Source organism: Paralichthys olivaceus, chromosome 8 (genome assembly GCF_024713975.1).
Source record: "Paralichthys olivaceus isolate ysfri-2021 chromosome 8, ASM2471397v2, whole genome shotgun sequence".
NCBI lineage: Eukaryota > Metazoa > Chordata > Actinopteri > Pleuronectiformes > Paralichthyidae > Paralichthys > Paralichthys olivaceus.
The window spans coordinates 4,475,870-4,495,080 of NC_091100.1; the positions used below are offsets into that span (position 1 = coordinate 4,475,870).

General features: G+C 42.9%; 1 protein-coding gene across 3 annotated transcripts; it reads right to left on the minus strand.

Annotated features, from left to right (window-relative positions):
- Positions 1-1,929: 1,929 nt before the first annotated feature.
- On the minus strand, positions 1,930-15,375 carry micall2b (mical-like 2b). Of its 3 annotated transcripts, none has more exons than XM_069530038.1 (17): positions 14,965-15,375; positions 13,547-13,595; positions 11,832-11,973; positions 11,546-11,733; positions 10,791-10,918; positions 9,359-10,126; positions 8,725-8,993; positions 8,199-8,262; positions 7,571-7,636; positions 7,236-7,369; positions 7,065-7,129; positions 6,685-6,808; positions 6,375-6,477; positions 5,446-5,519; positions 5,212-5,326; positions 4,629-4,675; positions 1,930-3,292 (listed from the first exon to the last, which is right to left on the minus strand). In XM_069530038.1, exons 1-17 carry the CDS (start codon positions 15,105-15,107, stop codon positions 3,216-3,218), a joined length of 2,556 nt encoding a protein of 851 aa, XP_069386139.1. In that variant the 5' UTR covers positions 15,108-15,375; the 3' UTR covers positions 1,930-3,215. The 3 variants fall into 3 exon arrangements, with proteins under 3 accessions (XP_069386139.1, XP_069386138.1, XP_069386140.1); XM_069530037.1 differs by having other exon boundaries at positions 7,571-7,645; XM_069530039.1 differs by lacking the exon at positions 7,571-7,636.
- Between the last annotated feature and the right edge of the window lie 3,836 nt (positions 15,376-19,211).

The window sequence follows — 19,211 nt, forward strand, 5'->3', positions numbered from 1 at the left end:
TGTCTTTAGAACTGTAGAGCAGTGCAGCATGGGAGACACTTTCCACACAAAACCTCGTTCAAAAGGTCACAGTAAAATCCCCAAACCCCCGTTTTACAAAACCATTCACCCCAGACAAAAGTAAAACAGGACGAAGTGAAGAGGATTGTCAAATTATGAACGAAGATTCTCCTTCAAGTGTGTGAAACAACCAAACCAGCAGGTTTATCGTTTGCTAAAGTTGAGTTTGTATATTTTTTAAAAAATGGATTAAACCGACTGGAGCTGTGAGTTAAACACATTACACGAGAACAGAGTGGAAACTGTTTAAAACTCCGTGTGAATAATATGTGAGGCCACTGTGTTATGTTAATGAGCCGCCTCTCAGATGTATATTTACAGTCAGCGCGTTATAAATGTTCCTCACCGACTCGACTTAAAGGAACATTTTCACCCCCGAAGATAAACATGTGCCCGAGTGAAGTGGGGACACGACTGATTCCGACTCACAGCGGTGCAGCGACGGAACATTTCATCACGGTCTGAGGAGGAAATCAACAAAGGTTTTCACACATAACAACAGGAACAGATGTTGCCTTTAGAGAGGAGAAGATTACACACTTTTGTATTTTCACACTAAAAGATATGAAAAAAAGACAGAAACAACAACCAGGAGCTAAAAGTCAATTTCCCTACTCTTTTCTTCTTTTGTGTCATTTCTCGCTTTCCCTCTTTGCCTCAGTAAACGGATATTTTAACCGCGGCAGAGAGACACTGTTGTTGTCTTGTGTTTTTCTTTGTTTTGTGCTGGATTTACAGATGTTTGCGCTCACATCTGTGTCTTTTACAGGTAAGATTCACACCAGCTGCTGAACTGCTCAGTCTTTGAATAACAAAAATCTGAAAAGGTTTCATGTCATCTTCTATTTTGGACCAATGATAAAAAAATAAACATCAGTGTGTGTTTGCAGTGTTTTTAAAGCTCAGAAATATAAATTTAAGTTCCCTTCCTGAGGAAGATTAAAGGTTGTGATGATTCACGGCTGCAGTGGGATTATTTGTATTTAAAAGCAGGAGCCCAGGACTCTGAGCTACACACAAAAATATAATTATATATAATATAAATATAAGGATGGGGAAAAAAATACCCTTTTTAAAGTATTGGCCATTTCATCTGTCTTCAGCACCATAACTAATAACACACATATATATTTGTGTATTTCCTTTGTAAATCTTGAACAGGCACAATTTGAATTGAGGACGACAATTTCATAATTAAGTTATTGAATCTTGAATAACTTGCATGAATGAGACATTTATCTTTTGCCCCACAAGAAATTATTTAGTAATTGATTTGTTAATAAATTCTATTGTTTTAATTTTGCATAGTTGCTCCGATTTAATTAACATTTTGGCCTGAACCAGGTTTTAAAAAGTTCGAAGTATTTAATTGATATTAAAGTTTACTGCTGTGGTAATTGTTGTGGTGCTCAGCATAATATCTGGCCTGTTGGCACCATAAGTCATATTTTATCAGGACACTTGTATTTTGAAAAAGGAGAAACAGAAGTCATGATAGATGGAGTCTGAGGCGACAGAGTTTTTCTCCTCTGCTGAAAAAAGGAGAAACCTCCATATCTGGAAAAAAAAACATATGTACACATGTATAACACAATAAATCCACGTTTCTCCAGCTGAGTCTGAGTCAGGCCTGAATCAGTTTTCTGTTTTCAGTGACATGGAAAGGCTCATGCTGCCTCCTGATGGTTATACAGAGGAAATGCATCTCCTCTGCAGCAGGTTCACTGCTTTACAGGATCCAATATAAATCCTGCTGGGGCTTAAATACTGTCATGCCTCGAAATATATTTAATTAAATACAATTCCTGATTAAAAGTTAATGAGTAGTTCGCTGATAACATTAACAAGTCAAGTCTGTGGGACTCTTACTTTATGATATCGTGCAACAGATCTTTTAATAATATCCAAGTAAATTTAAAATCCAGGTCAGTTTCTCCATTTAATTATAAGACTATTGTTAGAACAAACTTTATACAATATTCACATGTGACAGATATAAAGAGGTCAAGAGCTTTACCATATGTACAACATCACATTTCATTAAGTGCCAACTAACTCTGTTAAAACAGTTTGGTCATGACACAGAAAAAGAAATAGTGCCTCTGCAAGAATACACATAACATCATGAAAAGATTAAACAGGTCATTTAGCTCATGTTCAAATCCAATATGGACCAGTTCTCACATTGGGTTAAGATTGAAAACTCCTGACTGGACTCCTGCGTTTTCTCCAGTCAAACAGGAAAACATTTAAAGGCAACACATAAGAGAGTGACGGTAAAAAGAAAAGAGCAGAACCTGATTTCCAGTGACTTTCTTACACATGTTTAAGTATCAACTGCATCTTTATAATATGTTTAAATGTATTTTGAAGAGTTCATACAATTGCTTTGAAAGGCATCAGTGTATGTAGAGAGGGATACAGAATATTGGTGGATGCCTGAAGATGTAAAATCATGTATTTAATATGATAGAATGAAGAAAAGGTCTCGACCACCAGGTAGGGAAACAATATGTCTAGAAAATCCCCTCATATAATAAAACGGTTCAGTTTAAAAAGAGCTTGTCAAAGGTCAGTGCTCGACACAGACTGGTTATTGGTCGAGTGTCGTATTTGTCCCGAAACGTTCACAGTAAAACACATTTGTGGTTTAAAGAGAAATGTTGTTTGACGTGAGCAACGCCACCAGGGTCAGAACGTGGACCCGAGGTTCGTCACAGAGACTAAAACCAAGAGCAGAGAGTGCGACACAGCTGCCGGACCTCCGCCATGACTCCTGTTCCCTATTAACTCCCATTAGCATCAGTGTGACTGAACACGAGCAAAACATTTCAATAAGTACGGCGACGTTCAGAGGGTGTGTGAGTGTTTGTGAGCGTTAAGTAAACAGATTAAGACTAGAAGGGGATTAAAACTAACAACCAGAGCACTGAACCCAATCACATCACGGCTGGTGAGTCATTAACCCCCTCAACATCATCCGTGTGTGTGTCTGTGTGTGTGTGTGTGTGTGTGTGTGGTAACGTCAGATCTTAAAGGAGGGAGGGGTATTTTTCTAAAAGCGCTGAGCCAGACAGAGCGACTGACAGTATCCCCTGAATCACTGACATTAAGACTAGAACACGAGACATCACAGACAGAACCTTTGAAGAGCATCATCCCTCCTTCTTGTTCCCCCAGTTGAACAGTCTGGACACCGGAGACTTTTTCTTTGGTTTGTCCTTCTTCATGCCTGAGACAGGGAGGAAGGGAGGGAGAGACAGATGGAGGGATGGTTAAAGGGACATAAATATTTAAAGGAAAGACTGGACGCCCAGCTTCACCTGTGATACGGTGCTTTATCCTCGATTTGACAAAGTGAACATCATGATGTATTGAAGACGGTTTGAAACATAAACTCTTTAGGAAAAAGTCATTTTCCTCATCGACCAACCAGTGGAGTCGCCCTCTGCTGGTCATACACGACGGTCCACTGACCTCCAGCACAACGTGGAAAGAACAAAAACGAATCTGGTCCATCATCGCTCATCAAACTGTCCTCAACACTGGACTGAACTCCACCTCCATCCACAGCTAGAACACTGAGCAGCTTCAAACATCACAGACTCATCGTTAAGAATAAATTCAGCTTTGATCACGACTTCTGATTAACGATCTCAGCCACAGGTGTTGACATGAAGGTGATCGTCTCTAAAAGCTCTTTTCTTAAAGTTGTGTTTAAAGTTTGTGTGGAATCAGTTTAACTCGTTTGGGGCTGTAACAGATAATTACTTTTATTATCAATGACTCTGCCACTCGGCTCTCTACGATATCAAACAGATAAGAGATAGAAGTCTTTTTAACCAGCGAGACGTAAAGCAGGACTGTCACCATGGTAACCCGCTCTTTAACGCACTTATCAGAGTATTTTCATCAGCCATGTTTCTCAGGAACATACTGTATGTATGTGGTTAGGTCTGTGAACTGGGAGTAATACAACACGCGTTGTCAACGATCACGTGACTGAGCTCAGAGTGAACTGAGAAACTTTTGGCGTTAACTTTATGAATACATTAAAGTGAGATGGTTCGTCTTTAGCCCACGGTCGGCGTTCGCTCGCTGCAACATAACGACCTTTCCGCTGAAGTTCAATAAATCTCCTCGATTTCAGCCCCACTCCGTCGGTCATGAATTGCAAATGAGGGCGGCTTTAACTCTGTTGTATCAGGGGGTCAAATTAACCGGCTGCATTATCCATTTGTCTAATAGGAACGCCGCTGACAAAAAGAGAGGCGGCATTTTGTGTGATGCTTTTTCCATTAGCAGTCATTAGATCAAATGAGATGAAAACATCACCCAGTGGCACCCTTAAAAATGCAGGTTCACACACACACACACACACGTTCATAAACCACAATGAGAATTCTATCTACTTCAATTAGTGGCACCAATGATGGAAATCCTCGATTGGATCATTTATAAACCGACTAAGCTGCAGCGACACCGGAGCTGAGATAAGTAATGATCAGAGCGGAGGGGGGGGGGGGGGGGGGGGTCAGACGGCCCGTGGAGGTGGTGGAGACACTCACTCAAAGTCCTCATCATCTTGTTTAGCTCCTCGTCCTCCTCTTCCTCCCTGAGAAGAAGAGAACGCACAAAAAGTCAGCAGACAGATCAACATGTCATGTCTGCGTCAGCGTTTATATTTTTTATTTTATTATATAGTTTTTTTAACTAGATGTACAACTTAAAAATATTCAAATATTCAGCTATATCAGGGTTTCTGCAGGAATCAACAAGGTAAGTTTAAGACTTTTTTTTTAGAACATCATGAATTCAGTTTAAAATCTATGCCCAGTACAACAAATATAAAAGAATATCAGAGTCTCAGATTCACTTACACCTCCCCACAAAAGAAGATGAGGTGAAGTAACCGGGTAGAGAGTAAACCTTGATAAGCTACATGTCGTAAGATCAGTTCTGACGAGGCGGTGTGAAGACTTTGAGTCGTCAGTGAGTGAGAAACCTGATCAGCTGAATTGAAGTCATGTAGAACTTTGTCTGTTTGGCTTAATAAAAAAAACATCTTGATTCAGAACCTGAAAACTGGGGACTCGAGCCCTTCATTGTTCTGACTGTTCTCACTTGTGCACCACCTTTGTAAAAACCCACCTGAGTCTGTCCTCGTCCAGACCGTCTATGATGGCGTTTCTGTCATTGACGATCCCCACCAGCTTGTCCATCAGCTGCTGCTCCCTCTTTCTGTCCGAGGCTGTTTTCATATGTTCTGCACACACACACACACACGTAAATATATATATATATATATATATATATATATATATATATTAGTTTCTTTTCTAAGGTTGTTGATGTGTGATGTGTTGTGTTCTCTGAAGACCTCACCTGGTTTGTCCATCAGTCTCCTGAGCTCCTGCTCAACACTGGGCTGCTGCTCCTCCAGTTCCTGAGTTCTTCCTCTGCACAAAAACACCCAAACATCTTATTGTTACCTGACGTTAGATAAATTATGGCCTCACCTCTTTGGTTCAACACATATCTATTGATACGGGCCACACCCGTTAATGTCCAAACAGATTTTTTCTTTTAGATGCAGCTAAAAGTAGATAAATGATCAAATCAGAGGATTCTGTTTGTTTTTTAATGATAATTTGTCAAAGAAATAATTTCAGGGCACATTTTCTTTTTCTTATTGTCAGAAATTCCGAGAGCATCAATAATCTCTGTCTGTGTGATCCAGCCTCGAGGCCAAAGGTTCCTACTGGAGACATGAATCTTTAAAAAGGGGGTAAGGACAGATTTAAACTTTAATATTACTGCATATGATTTTCAGTTGTGGATTAACAAACGTTTGGTTTTACAGTAAGTATTTATGGCAGCGTTAAAATAAAAACAACAGTGTCGTAATGATGGAATATGTCACTCTGTTCAACAGCCCAACTCGCTGATCGTCGACAACAATGAGGAATAAACTACATCAGGATTTAGTTACACATAAAATACTGCAGTGAGATTCAATTATTGGTTTCAGTCTTTGTCACAGAACTGGTTGACGATAAGAAGAATCTAAAATATCACCAGGCTCGTGCTTTAAGCAGCATCCTGCTTCTCTCTGCAGCCAGTGGGCAGCGATGTGTCCTGTTCCAGGACGCCCCGCTGAGGGACGGAGGAGGGAGGACACTGGGAATTCAAACTGTCAACCTTCTGGCCACAAGTCTGTCTCACTAATCACGAAAAAAAGTGTAATGCCCCTTTTCTAAGTGTGTGTGTGTGTGTGTGTGTGTGTGTGTGTGTGTGTGTGTGTGTGTACTCACATGTAAACCAGTTCAGACTCGCGGCGCATGGCCACCTGCTTGTTCCTGATCAAGTTGAACCACTCAACCATGAGCTCATCCATGACAGAGTCATCTTCACCCTCTGACACACACACACACACACACACACACACACACAGAGACACACACACACACACACACACACACACAGAGACACACACACACACACACACACACACACACACACACACAGAATTAATTCAAGATATCTGCTGAATCGTTATTTTCACCGTGTCCAGACTGAAGGAGGCTGTATATGTGAGTGTGTGTGTGTCTCTGTGTATCTCACCATCCTCGCTGCTGCGGAGCTTCACCTCCAGCTCCACTCCTCTTTTCTCCAAATCGTCCAAACTGTCTTCAATGTTCTGAAGCTCCTTCATGATTTCCTCTTTAGGAATGTAGTCTGGCTTTATCTACACACACACACACACACACACACACACACACACACACACACACACACACACACACACACACACACACACACACACACACACACACACACACACACACACACACACACAGAGAGAGAGAGGGACATGCACTCATTAGGAGACGTCCTTGCGTCCCATTCCATTTAGTATGACGCCTAAAGACATATTTAGATGACTCATATCTGAGTGTGTGTAATTTGGTGCAGCTTGGAGTTTTTCCTCCGAGGTTCAGTACCTTCGAGGTCTTTGACTCCGACTTGTTGCCATTTGCAGTTTGTTCGGTCTGAACATTCAGAGATCCTGTAGAAATATCGACAAAACGCCAAAAGAAATTATGAGAAACGTTAGCTAGAGAGAGCTCTTGAGGGATTTCAGGTTTTTGTCTGACAGTAGACCAGGTTCTTACCCTTCGATGGAGGCGGAGTGACAGAAATATTGGGGGTAGAAACGTGAGAGGGAGGCCCAACTGAGAGCTCTGAAGTCTGGGGCTTTCCAGCTCCATTCGCCAACAGTTTCACTGTCGCTGGAGGAGCAGCAGATCTGTGGGTGGAGGAGCAGAAAGACAGTCAAAATATGAAAGTCTCAACTGGCAAACCTGTTTATCAAATCAGGACCCCAGAGTCCTTTGTTGTGATTCATGGGAGCGAGAGGAAAGGTCGTGTGGGGAGAGGAACTCTGAGCACTGAGCATATGTTGCACTGCGGAGGACTCTGCTCAGCGTTGACACCATTTGGGGCTCACATGCATGTGGTGGAAGAGGAGGCCTGACCACTAACGGGGGCCGAGCCATTTGGAGGAGCAGCAGGTACAGGCTTCCTGTGGGAGGGAGGGATGGAGGACTGGAATCAAAGGATGGATGGATGGACAGGACGTCAGGGGGAGAAGCTTTACAATAACATTGGCCGCCCTGATAACGATGTTCTGTAGCTGCCGAGGATGTTTATTAAGCTCGTTCTGAACATGTGACGCAGATAGAAACGTCAAAGTGATGTCAGAGGAGAGGAGAGAAGCAGTTAACCTGAAGTTGTTGGTAATGCATTTGCAAAGTTATTGAAAATGTCGCTTTGAAATACCCAGGCTGTGTCCACGTCGTTTTTTCTGACCTGTGGTTACTACACTTTACGTGCACAGCAGCAGGAAGGGGTTTAGTCACTCAGCGGAAAGGGAAGGAGGGGCTAAGAAGTTACACTCACATATTTCCTCAAAGGTTTCTACGCGTCATCCCAAACTTAACCTGCTCCAGCTTTTCTCTGTAGGACTGAAAAGTTTAACCACAATTCTTGCTTCAGGCTCCAGCCCATGTACAGACGCTCTCCTTGTCAAACCAGAAACACAGAACATGGTCACAAGGTCAATGAAACAAACTCACTTTTTTCCTTTGGCGACAGGTTTGAGCTTCAACCTCCAGTCTGCAGGAGACTCGTTCTCCGACGCTGTTCACAACAGAGAAAAAAATCTTCATTGATAGAGAGGAATGGCGTTTGCCAGTAACTGCAAAGTCAAACATCCCAGGGAGAAAATACGATATTAAAGGTTCTCATTAACAACAACCTGCTGAGCGTTTGGACTCAAACAGCAACTCTCAGGGAGCGACATGAAAATAATCACCCGAGAGGAACCGGCAGCGCCTCGACACATTAGTAAGAGCACAGGGTGAAGTGATGAAATTACTTTAGAATGACAAGGAGGTGTCATTGATGAAGCCTCTAAATTATGAATGAATTAAGCAAATTGGACGGGGAGCCACAAGTCGACGGTTTATTTATTTTTATAGCATCTGCAGCACCAAAAAAAAAAAGTTCCCTCATAAAGCTAATAACATAAAATTATAGCTGCAGGCAGTTTATCAGGTTAAAGATCAACCTGTGGAGAGTTGTGGAAATGTTTGAATTTACCTGAGTGACTGTTGGGTGATGCGCTGCGAGGCTTTAGGTCTACTCTCTCTGGAGTTTTGGCTTTGAGTCCGCTCCTGGTGGCCGGGGCCGGGGCCGGGGCTGGGGCCGGGGCCGGGGCCGGGGTCGGGGCCGGGGCCGGGGTCAGGGCCGGGGTCGAGGCCTGGGGGTCCACAGGCGTCAGGTCAGCGAGGAGTGACGGGTTGGCTCTCAGCTTCACCCTTCCTCTGACTCCCCCCGTCTCCCTCTTAGGAGTCTCGACTTCAGCAGGTCTGATTGGAGGTGATAAAGTATTATTATTATATTATTGTTCACCACTAGAGGTCAGGCCAAAGATATGTTGGGCCTGGGATGACATACTTGAATTTGACAGCCGCACTTGAAAGGCACAACTATAGACTGTATATGAGATTGGAAGATATGCCTGCTACAAAAAGTGAAGCCCCCTGGTGGCTGGCTGCAGTATAGCTCATAAACCCCTCCATGTTAGCTGTTTGACCGTGTCTGTCATTTTCGGTAGTTCTTATCACAATGATGTAAATTTGAGTGGTTTTTTTCAGGTAAGTTTGTATTTAATCATTTATTTAATCCTATGAAAATGTGTTGAATCGTCTGTGTTGGAGGTTTGATTAGTTACTTGTCAGGTTTCTTCACCGCTGCGCTCGTCCATGTTGGTTTGCTGCTGCTGCCGCTGTTGTTGTTGTTTTCCTCAGCCAGTTTCTTGGAGATGAAAACTGCTGCCGCTGCTTTCGTCTTGTTGCTTTCACCATCTTCTTGTTTCAAATTCACCTTTCCTCCTCCACCTGCCGCTTTAGCTGTGTCTCCACCTTTATCCAGGCCTGAAGTCGTTTCCTTTTTGACAGCACCACCACCAATATTTAGAACCACAGTCACAGCCTGACCTGCCGCGGCCTCCTGGACTTTACCGCTCACGATCGGTGGTTTATTTACGTCCACGTTAATGGTTGTGGTCTTTTTCTCTTCGTTGCCAGTGTTGCTGTCGGACTGGAAGAACTTGGACTTTGACTGCACCGTCTTGGCCGCTGTGGTTGAGGTGCGGGGGGCAGCAACGGGCCTGGTGATGATGGAGGGTGTTGTAGTGAAGGTAGATTCGCTCGTAGTCCGTGAAGCTGTGGGTTGGGAGACTGGCGCTGCGTGAGCTACTTTAGCAGCGGAAGAGACGGCTGAACGAGGCCGGGAAGGAGAGGGAGGGGAAAACGTGGTGGGGGAGCTGGTAGGAGGGCTGGGTTTGTCCGTCAGCCATTTTGGCCCCAGTCTGGAGGTGGTCTGGGGAGGAGTGGTTGTGCTGGTTTTAGTCGTGTCAGGTAGAGGAGTGAATTTGGACATAGGGGTGTTTGTGGGTAAATCTCTGAGAGGTGTCAATGTGTTTGTAGAAGACAGAGACCTGAAAGACAGGAAGCACAGAATGATCACAGTCATGACATTTTTACAATTCCTGCAACAAACTTCACAGTGAGTCTGCACAACGCTAAAGTGTGAGCTCCGGCTGGTGTCATTTTAGTTAACATAATTTTCATTCTTTAAATTCTGGACAATATGTAAGATGGAGATTACGTTTTTCAAATACGGTGGAGAGTTTAGTTCTGTTTTTGTCTTTTTGAAAGCAGGAAAATCAAAGATGGAAGCACTTCAGGAGCATAAGATAAAAACTCCTGTCAATGTTAAAACAGGAAACAAAGGAATTGTGAAATATAGACTATATACGAAACAAAATAAAGAGAAACTAAACACAGTAAAGGTCTTTTAAAAATTAATTTTGTAATTCTGTTCTAAATAATTCATTGATTAATTGCTTTATAGAATAGGGGATCAGAATTAGAGTTAAATTTAATTATTCAAATACATTTTTCAATTAATTATTTAAGATTAAATTATAATCCTCTATGAAATGTACCAATTCATTAACTGGTTTTAATTATAAAATGTAATTTAAACCTATAATTGTTCTGGAGACCCTCTTCATACAACACAGATTATAGATTAGCAAGATTACTTGTGATAATTATGCAAACTTGTTTTCATTGTGTTCATGTTCATCAGTCTCTTACTTTGCACAGTTCCTGTGGTAGAGCTTCCCTTCCACTAGATGTCGCTGCACCAAGTGAACGTGCTTGTTACAGGACACACACTTGTTACTCAGGGTTCCTGTTTGATGGGATCTCTCCACCGGGACCTCCTGGGAGAGAGGGGGAGAGAGGGGGAGGGAGGGAAAGAGGGGGAGGGAGGTAACATCAAGTGGCAGTGACAACTTCCTCAGTGAGGAACAGAATTTACTGTAACTGATCTGAGGCAAGTTGGGGTTTTTTTGTGTTGTGTTGTAACAAGCCTCTTCAGGTATTTAGGTCATGATGTGTTCAGCTGGATGAACGTCCACACTCATCATCAGCTCATTGCAAAATAAAAACTTTTTCTTTTTTACTTTTGAGGAAAACTGGAATTTTGTGAACTCTAGAAAAAGGTCTGGAGATTCTCTGGAGATTTCCCTTCGCACATGAAAAACACAGATTGTTTCATTGGATGTAACAGTGCCAATTATACAGCTGTACTATGTTTCACATTTACATTTAAATATATTTCATTTTATTATAATGACACAGAATCTTTATACATAGTTATCATCTGTGGTTTGTTGTGTCTCCCGCTTCACCTCTCACCCTTACATGGGCTCACTCAGAGTCTGTACTTGGGGGGTGTAAATGTCTGACTCAGACATTAACACATACAGCCCCTCTGGATGGTTTCAGGAGATTTACCCAGAGTTCAGTGCATGTCTGAAAGCAGCTTCGGTGATAGCAACATTTACCTTTGTGACATTTCTGCTTGGTTTTGGGGAGGGAGGAGGCCTGGTGATGTTGGCGGAGGGGGGAGGGCTGTTCTCTCTGGCAGGCTTGGACGAGGGGAACACCTTCGCCACCACCGGCTGGTTCTTCTTTCCAGACGGTTCATCGCTGGCAACCTCGGCCGGACGCTTTATGCCTCCCATACCACCGACTGTGTGCAAACACGCAGACACAGACAGATCAGACGAGGGCGGGAGAGCGGGGGAGAAAGGGGGACACGGTGAGACACAGTGAGACATAGATACTCACTCGGGGAGCGTCCATGGAAGTAGTTGTAGTACTGCGAGACGTACGTCAGGATACTGAGGCGGTCGGGAACCTTCATAGCCACCATGTCTTCTGCGTCCAACAGAGCTGGGATCCCCAACTCCTCCTCCGCCACCTTGAACGCCTGCAGAGAACATTGACAGAAACAGAAGAGGCTCAGGAGGGGTCCTTTAGAAAAACTGTCCAAAGATGGAAGTGTATCAATAAATCAAATCAGAGCATCTCACTCAGCAGGAGCTCGGAGACGTCCTCACATCTTCACGTTAATCAAACAAAGACGTCTGTTATCGATATTCAAAGGCCTGTGTGAGATTTCTACTGTCCCACACAAAGTTTTACAGACAAGTCCAAACCTGAGAGAAGCGTTGAATTCCCACAGAAAGTTATTATAAGTCAAAAATTAGTTCAAGACCGACACATTTCACCTTTATGAAACTTCCCACCGATGCTATGATTGAATGTTGACGTCACACTTGTGCACCAGGTGTACAGAGAATTTGGATGTGGGCATATTGTTATAAGGTCCCATGCCGTCTGTGCAGTGCTTCTCCATATCTCCATAACTAAATACCCTCAGTTCTGGCCACAGATTAAATCAGTAGCTCATGTGTGAAGAGAGCAGCAAAGTGAGTCAGGAATTTCCAAACTAAACTCTCATTGAGCCATTCCACGGAAGCAGAAAGAAAAACATGGAGCAGGAGCAGGATGAACTTAATCAGTGACGAGAGGATCATAAAAACAGTGTTTACTCTGCTTCGCCCTTTGATTCTTTAATCTCTCACAGTTTTCTTGTCTTTTGATTCGACTGCCTGTCATTTCACTTACAAGAAAACGGTGTCGGGCGATTACTGCATTTTTTGGCTGTTAGTCTATTGCAGTTCCAGCTAAAGTGTTAGGCAACGACTGTTTTACTTTGCGATTTCGAAATATTCCCTGTGGCCCCACATTAAGTGTTGCTGATGATACAGGCACAATGGGCACGTAGCAATTATTTATGGCTGCAAGGTTTTACTTTCATTACTGATAGATCAGAGCTTGATTTATAAGAACTTTATTTAATATGATGTCAGAAAACTTCTCTCACGAGAGGAAGGCTTCACAATACTTGTAAATGGCTGTTGATATTTAAATAGTTTCTTATTTACGGTACAATTCAGAAAAGGAATCAAGATTTTCTTGTTTGATTTCATGAGTCTCTCACGTTTTTGAATCTGTCCATGAAACAAACTTTTCTCTGCTTTACTCTCACTCGCTCTATTTCACTGTCAGTTTCTTGAGAAAGTGATAAACCATCGTTTACCAAAATCCAACATCTGAGATCGAGAGATATTGAATTTACAACAAAGAAAGTGATTCCGCTGCCGACAGAAATGGGATAAGACGAATTAAGATGAATGCACCAAATTTCGCGGTGATCGTTCAGACACGTAGGGGAAGCTGAGAGGGTCGTCCACTAACCCAAAGGTCGGTGGTTCAATCCCCGGCTCCTCCAGTCCACATACGAGTGTCTTTGGCATTGCTCCTGTGTGTTTAATAGAAAACGTGCTTCACATAGAAGCGCTGTATGAATGTGTGTGTGACTAGATGAAACTGTTCATTTGCAAACGTCAACTGTCAACCTGCTGGTGGCGCTGGAGGAAACAAAATCCTGTTACCAAACATACAATGCTAAAATACAGAGCGTGAACAAGTCTCACCAGTTTGTTGTTGTCGTAGACATTTTCCTTCTTCAGCGAATCGAAATCACTGCAACAGAGAACCAAAAAAACATGAGTGAGAAAACACATGTGATCCAACTTCCCCTCCTGATTCATGTGTTTACAATCAGCAGAACATGTGTAACTCTCACAACCTTTACTTCTACATATTTCATGACTGTGACACCACTCAGCTGCATGAATCACTGATCACAGGCTCTCAGAGGGAAACCAACACAGAGCTCAGACCACGTTCATCACAGCCGTGGAGGAGGATATATGCAGTAACTCGGCCTGTAATCAGTTTGTTGCTTCTGTACATGTTCATATACATGAAATCTGCCCTGGTGCTCGTCTGGCTGTGGGTAACAACTGGAGGGGACACATCTGGAGCAGCTGTGTTTCCAGAACATGCCATAAAAAACTCCCTGGAACAAAACTCTGTGTGATTCTGTGTGAAACAGGATAAAGTTCAACTGGAGACGATGATGATGATGAGATAATCTAATGTGGACGAATGTGAAACTGAGGCAAAAGATTTAACAGCTGTCAAGTATAAATAGAAACTATAACTCGCTAATGAAAACCCCCAGGTAGTTTCCCCAAAAAACATTCAAGAGGAAAAGAAAAGGAAAAGACAGTTTCCTCTTCTTGCAGATTCCCAATGTAGCGAGATTCCAGAACATCTCATTTTGGCTCCAGATGGACAAGGACACACGTTTGTGTGATTTTGATTCACAAACTAAACATATGCACAAAACTTTTACAGATATACATGTTTTGGGGTAAGTATGGTTCTTCATGAGCAAATTTAAAAGAAATAGTAAATATTTTCGGCACGAGAGAGCAGAGAACAACTTCTATCAACACAGATTTCAGTGATTATGCAGATGTCACGTGGATTAGCTGCAACCAGTTCAAATTAAAGGTTCAGGGCGTAGAATTCAGTGACATCTACTGGTGAAGTGTTGCAGCTGAACACCCCTCGCCTCACCCCCCACTTCCAAACGTGACAGAGAACCTGCGGTAGCGTCAGTGTTTTTAGTTTGTCCAGTCTGGGCTAAAGTAAAAAAACATGGCGGCCTCCGTAGAGAGGAGCCGCTCCTGATGTAAATATAAAGTATTTAAATATAAAGGGCTCAATCTAGCGTAAAGAACACAACAATTCATATAATTCACTGGGATTATTTTACATTCATTTTCTACCAACACTGAACTTTAACATCCATGCAGACCCCCCCCCCCCTGTGGCCCCCTCTGCAGACTGGCCCCTCTGCTCCACAGCTCAGCCCCTGTTTTTCCCCGCAGACCCGTGAACTTTGTTCTCCAACAACAAAGTTCATCTGAAGGGAAGTAAAACCGGCACAGACCCGATCATCCTCCTCCGGTAAAACCTCCGGCAGTGGCTCGGTACTCACATCAGCTCGGGTCTGTGTGTGTGGATGAGGGCGCAGAACGCCAGGCCGTCCCTGAACGACGTGGTCATGTTGGTGATGGCCACGTCCCGGTAGCCCTCACACCGGAGCCGGCACCACTGCTGCAGCGCCTTCACGGCCGACATCCTCCGGAGCTCCGAGTCGCACACGAGCCGCTGCCGGAGCCGAGTGAGAGCCCTGCAGCCCCGCGGAGCTGTGAGCGAGCGGCCGCCTCTGTCCCCACCTCCTCCGGATACTGCCTCCACAAACTTTCCACAGCAGGAGTGAGTGTGTGTGTCTGTCTGTGTGTGAGTGAGTGTGTGTGTCTGTGTGTGTGTCTGTGTGAGTGTGTGAGTGTGTGTGTGAGAGTGTGTGTGTGGGAATCACCCACAGAAAGTGGAAGAAAATATTATCTGACACCTGTGAAAGGTCGGTGATGACGTTGCATGGGTGGAGTTCAACCTTTCTCTTTACTCAGTGTGTATGGGAGTGTGTGTGTGTGTGTGTGTGTGTGTGTGTGTGTGACTGTATTATCTTCTAATGTAGATTAGTTTGTTTTCTACCTCAACCCATTTAATATAGTTTGGCCACAGATATTCTGTTTGTGTCATTAAAACAATTAACAAACCGTGTGTGTGTGTGTGTGTGTGTGTGTGTGTGTGTGTGTGTGTGTGTGTGTGTGTGTGTTTGTGTCCTAAACATGTAGAACTAATCACACAGCTACAGACAAGTCTTGAATGAGGTCATGAGGTCACACCCTTCAGGTGATTCTAACCAGAGCCACCAAACCAGAAGATGTTAATAATCAACCACTAAATTATTTTGACCTGCACCAGGTTGTGTTTCTGACCCTTCAGCTCCGTCACACATACAAAGTGAATATCACAGCTCAGAGTTCACCAACGTTCGTAAATCAAAGATGGTTTTTTTTCCCCCAGTGAGTTTGTTTAATTATTTGAAGCTTTAAAGCTGAAACTGACTCGTGATTGGTCGAGCACAGGTCTTAGCCTCATCGTTGAGTTTGGGTGTTAGAGACAAAAAGGACAAAGGCACAAAAATAAAACAGAACTAAAAATAACAATTCAATAAGAATGAAGCTCAACAGATCCTCAGGATAAGATGTACACGCCCACCATGTGTAGACTTAAGTCCATGATCTGAACTCCTCCTTAAAGAAACATAAAACACTTCCTCAACGCTGCTGAGTCACCTTCTCTCTGAACAATGACCTGAGCTTGTGGCCACATTGGTGCACGAAGTATAATTCCTCTGCAGTCGTTCATGTTGTATATTAAAAAATAAAACGAGAACAACTGCAGTTTTGTAGAATTATACTTCATGCATCCACCGATATTCACCTGCATGAGTTTTTAGTAACAGGATAAACTGTGAAAGCTTAGGTGTGGTTGTTTCTTGTCCTGTCCTGTCATGTCTGCTTGGGTGCGTTGAAGGAGGCGGGTGGTGTCTATTCACCGAGTTACCTGACACCTGAACACATCACATGGTGTGTTCAGAGGCAGCAGACGGATAACAAAGAGGGAGGAAGGCTTTGTTTAACCGGCTCAAACCTGCTAATAGGCTGTAACTTCCCTGCACCTCCGTCACCTCAGACTCAGTTTCTGTCATTTGTCAGCAGGAAGATTTCTGTGAAGAATCAGTTAAGAGTTTGTAGAATGTGATTGTGATTCAAACTGAAAATGAATCCTAGAAACCAGATGAAGTTCTGAACAGACGCTCATGTCTGCACAGGATCAACCAATCACTTGATCACTTGACTTTTCTTCTATCACCAAACTGTTTATGTGTCCACACACGTAGAAGACGAAGACGTCAAGAGAGTCTGAGCTGAGAAAAGCTGACGACGGTGTTTGTATGTTGTCGAGAATATGAATGAATAAGTCACTTCCTGCCTCCGTCTGCTGCACCTCTCACCTGAGAATGTGTTGCTGTTGTGAACGCGTCTGTGCAGAAAACTGGAGAAACTCCGTGGCCAATTCTCTGGACTTTCTTAAAACGGCTTACGCATCTCAGAGTCCTCCCGCTGAACAAAACTGAAGCGAAAATATCCCAGGTACGGTTGCTGCCATCTAGTGCTGGTGAGGTTATTTGTCTGTACGGTGGTAACCGGTGGCAGCCATGGTAAACACGTCATAGCGACATTCTCGACATATCACAAGTTAGTCTCAGCTGTTAATCGTGACGTTTAACCACATTTTATACGTTTTATGACAAATAACTAATTAGCCGACCACATTTAACCTTTTTGTTTGGTCCCATTCACTAACATGGAGGAGGCAGGGTTTCATCAGGGGGCGAGCGAGATGCTTGACTGAGATGAGCTGTCGTCGATCTTCATACCTTCAGTGGAAAGAACTTAAGAACTTTTAACTTCTTAGACAGCACCAAGGATAAATAATGCGACAGCGGGTTCATAATTACAGAAATGAAACTACAGATTAAACCTTAGTGACGAGAGAAACACATCAACATTGACTTCATGCAAAGGGTTGTGGACGGAGGTGAAAGTGAAAGTTTCTGTCGGACAAAGAAGCTGCTTTTAGTTTTTTATGATCACGACTCTCCTGCGGAATGAACCTCTGTCAGAAATGACATACGAGTGTTACCTCCAGGAATTCTCTTATTGTCAACATTCTCATTGATGATTCATGGGTCTTGATGAAAACAATAGTGTGAATTTAAATGTGGGGTCATCAGGGCATTTTACAATAAAACACGACATTTCATTTGTGCAAAGATATGAAACAAATTGGTTTGTTATCCGCTGCTGGGATTTTTTTTCTGCATGAAATGTGCAACATCTTAAAAAACAGACGACCTGAGAAAGACCGAAACACAATCTCTCTTTTATTTTTAGAACTTTTCTAAATCACTTTTGCAAACATTTCCAAATTTCAAGCACGGGTTTGTAAATCAAACATGCACTAACTGCCCTTTGAAGTCCTGGTGGGCTGCGTCCCTCTCTCCACATGCCGACCATACAAACACCCCACACACACACACACACACACATACAAATACTTAATCCTCCCAAATCCAGACAGGAAATGCCCTCGTCAGTGGAGCAGAATGCTTTTGACAGACCCCCGCTGCTCTCTCTCTCTCTCCCCCTCTCTGCTGAATGATATATGTTTCCTCCTCAAACTGCCATCTGGAAACAGTTAGTCTGTGAACGTTTGCACAGAGCCAATAAAAACACGTCTATCTCAAGTCTATCAGGAGCAGAGGACAATTCAGGCCTGCTATCTTAGGGGGGGGGGGGGGGATGTGGGACAAGCTGTTTGCTTTCACTTTCAGGAGCTAATGTGTGTGTGGGTCTTCACATGTGTGTGTGTGTGTGTGTGTGTGTGTGTGTGTGTTGGACACAATCAGATTCTTGTTTGGTTCCATGACTCATGAGATCCAGTCAGATTCTTCTGGCTCGGCGTCAGAGCTTCTTTCACAGTTTACATCTTGTTTTCGGTTCTGGTTTGATTCTGCTGGCGAGAGACGGAGGGTTTTTCTTGTGAAGGGACAAAAAGCTTTGAGTTGAGATGAAATCACGTGACTTAATGACAGACATCCTGAGATCCCCCCCCCCCATCAACTTAACCACTGGGCTTTGACAGGGTGGAGGCTTGAGGAGCCATAATGAAAACAGACAGGAAGAGGCTGCAGATGGGTGGAAACTGGAAAAGTAAAAGAATAATCTGTAAAGAAAGACGAGGTGATAGGAAACACCAGTTCAAAATGAACTAAAATGTAGTAAAAAACACAAGATAAATATTAAAAACTAATTGTGCTGTTTCTTATGAAGGTTTGAGTTTATTCTACAAGTGGTATTTAAATAAAAATAGTGAATGTAGACAAAAGGAAATAAATGAAAACCATGTGTTATTCAGATTCTTCACCCAAATTGTCTATTTAAGGGTTAAAATCTTCAACATCTCTGACTTCTTATCTTAAAATCTGTCTTTAAGACGTATTCTTTTATAAAAGACATATTTCTATACATTGCTTTACTTGTAATCCCTATTTCATTTGATTATTCTAATAATTTCATTTATTTAGCTTCTTTAGATTACTAACTGCTTGACATTGAAACAGTTTTTAATAGATTTTATCAGTCCATCTTGTAAAGCAAGTGTTACATCGATAAAGTTATTATTATTTTTATTTGCTGTCTTAAGAGAAACTACACACATAAGAAATGATATAAAGAAGAGTCCCAACATTGAGTGACTGTGCCCTCT

Excerpts from the sequence above, each read along its gene's own strand:
- micall2b (XM_069530037.1), bottom strand. The coding sequence starts at position 15,107 with ATGTCGGCCGTGAAGGCGCTGCAGCAGTGGTGCCGGCTCCGGTGTGAG. Across the intron at positions 13,596-14,964 it reads ACACACAGACCCGAGCTGAT|TGATTTCGATTCGCTGAAGA; the intron begins GTGAGTACCGAG and ends TCTCTGTTGCAG. Across the intron at positions 10,919-11,545 it reads CAAGCAGAAATGTCACAAAG|GAGGTCCCGGTGGAGAGATC; the intron begins GTAAATGTTGCT and ends CCTCTCTCCCAG.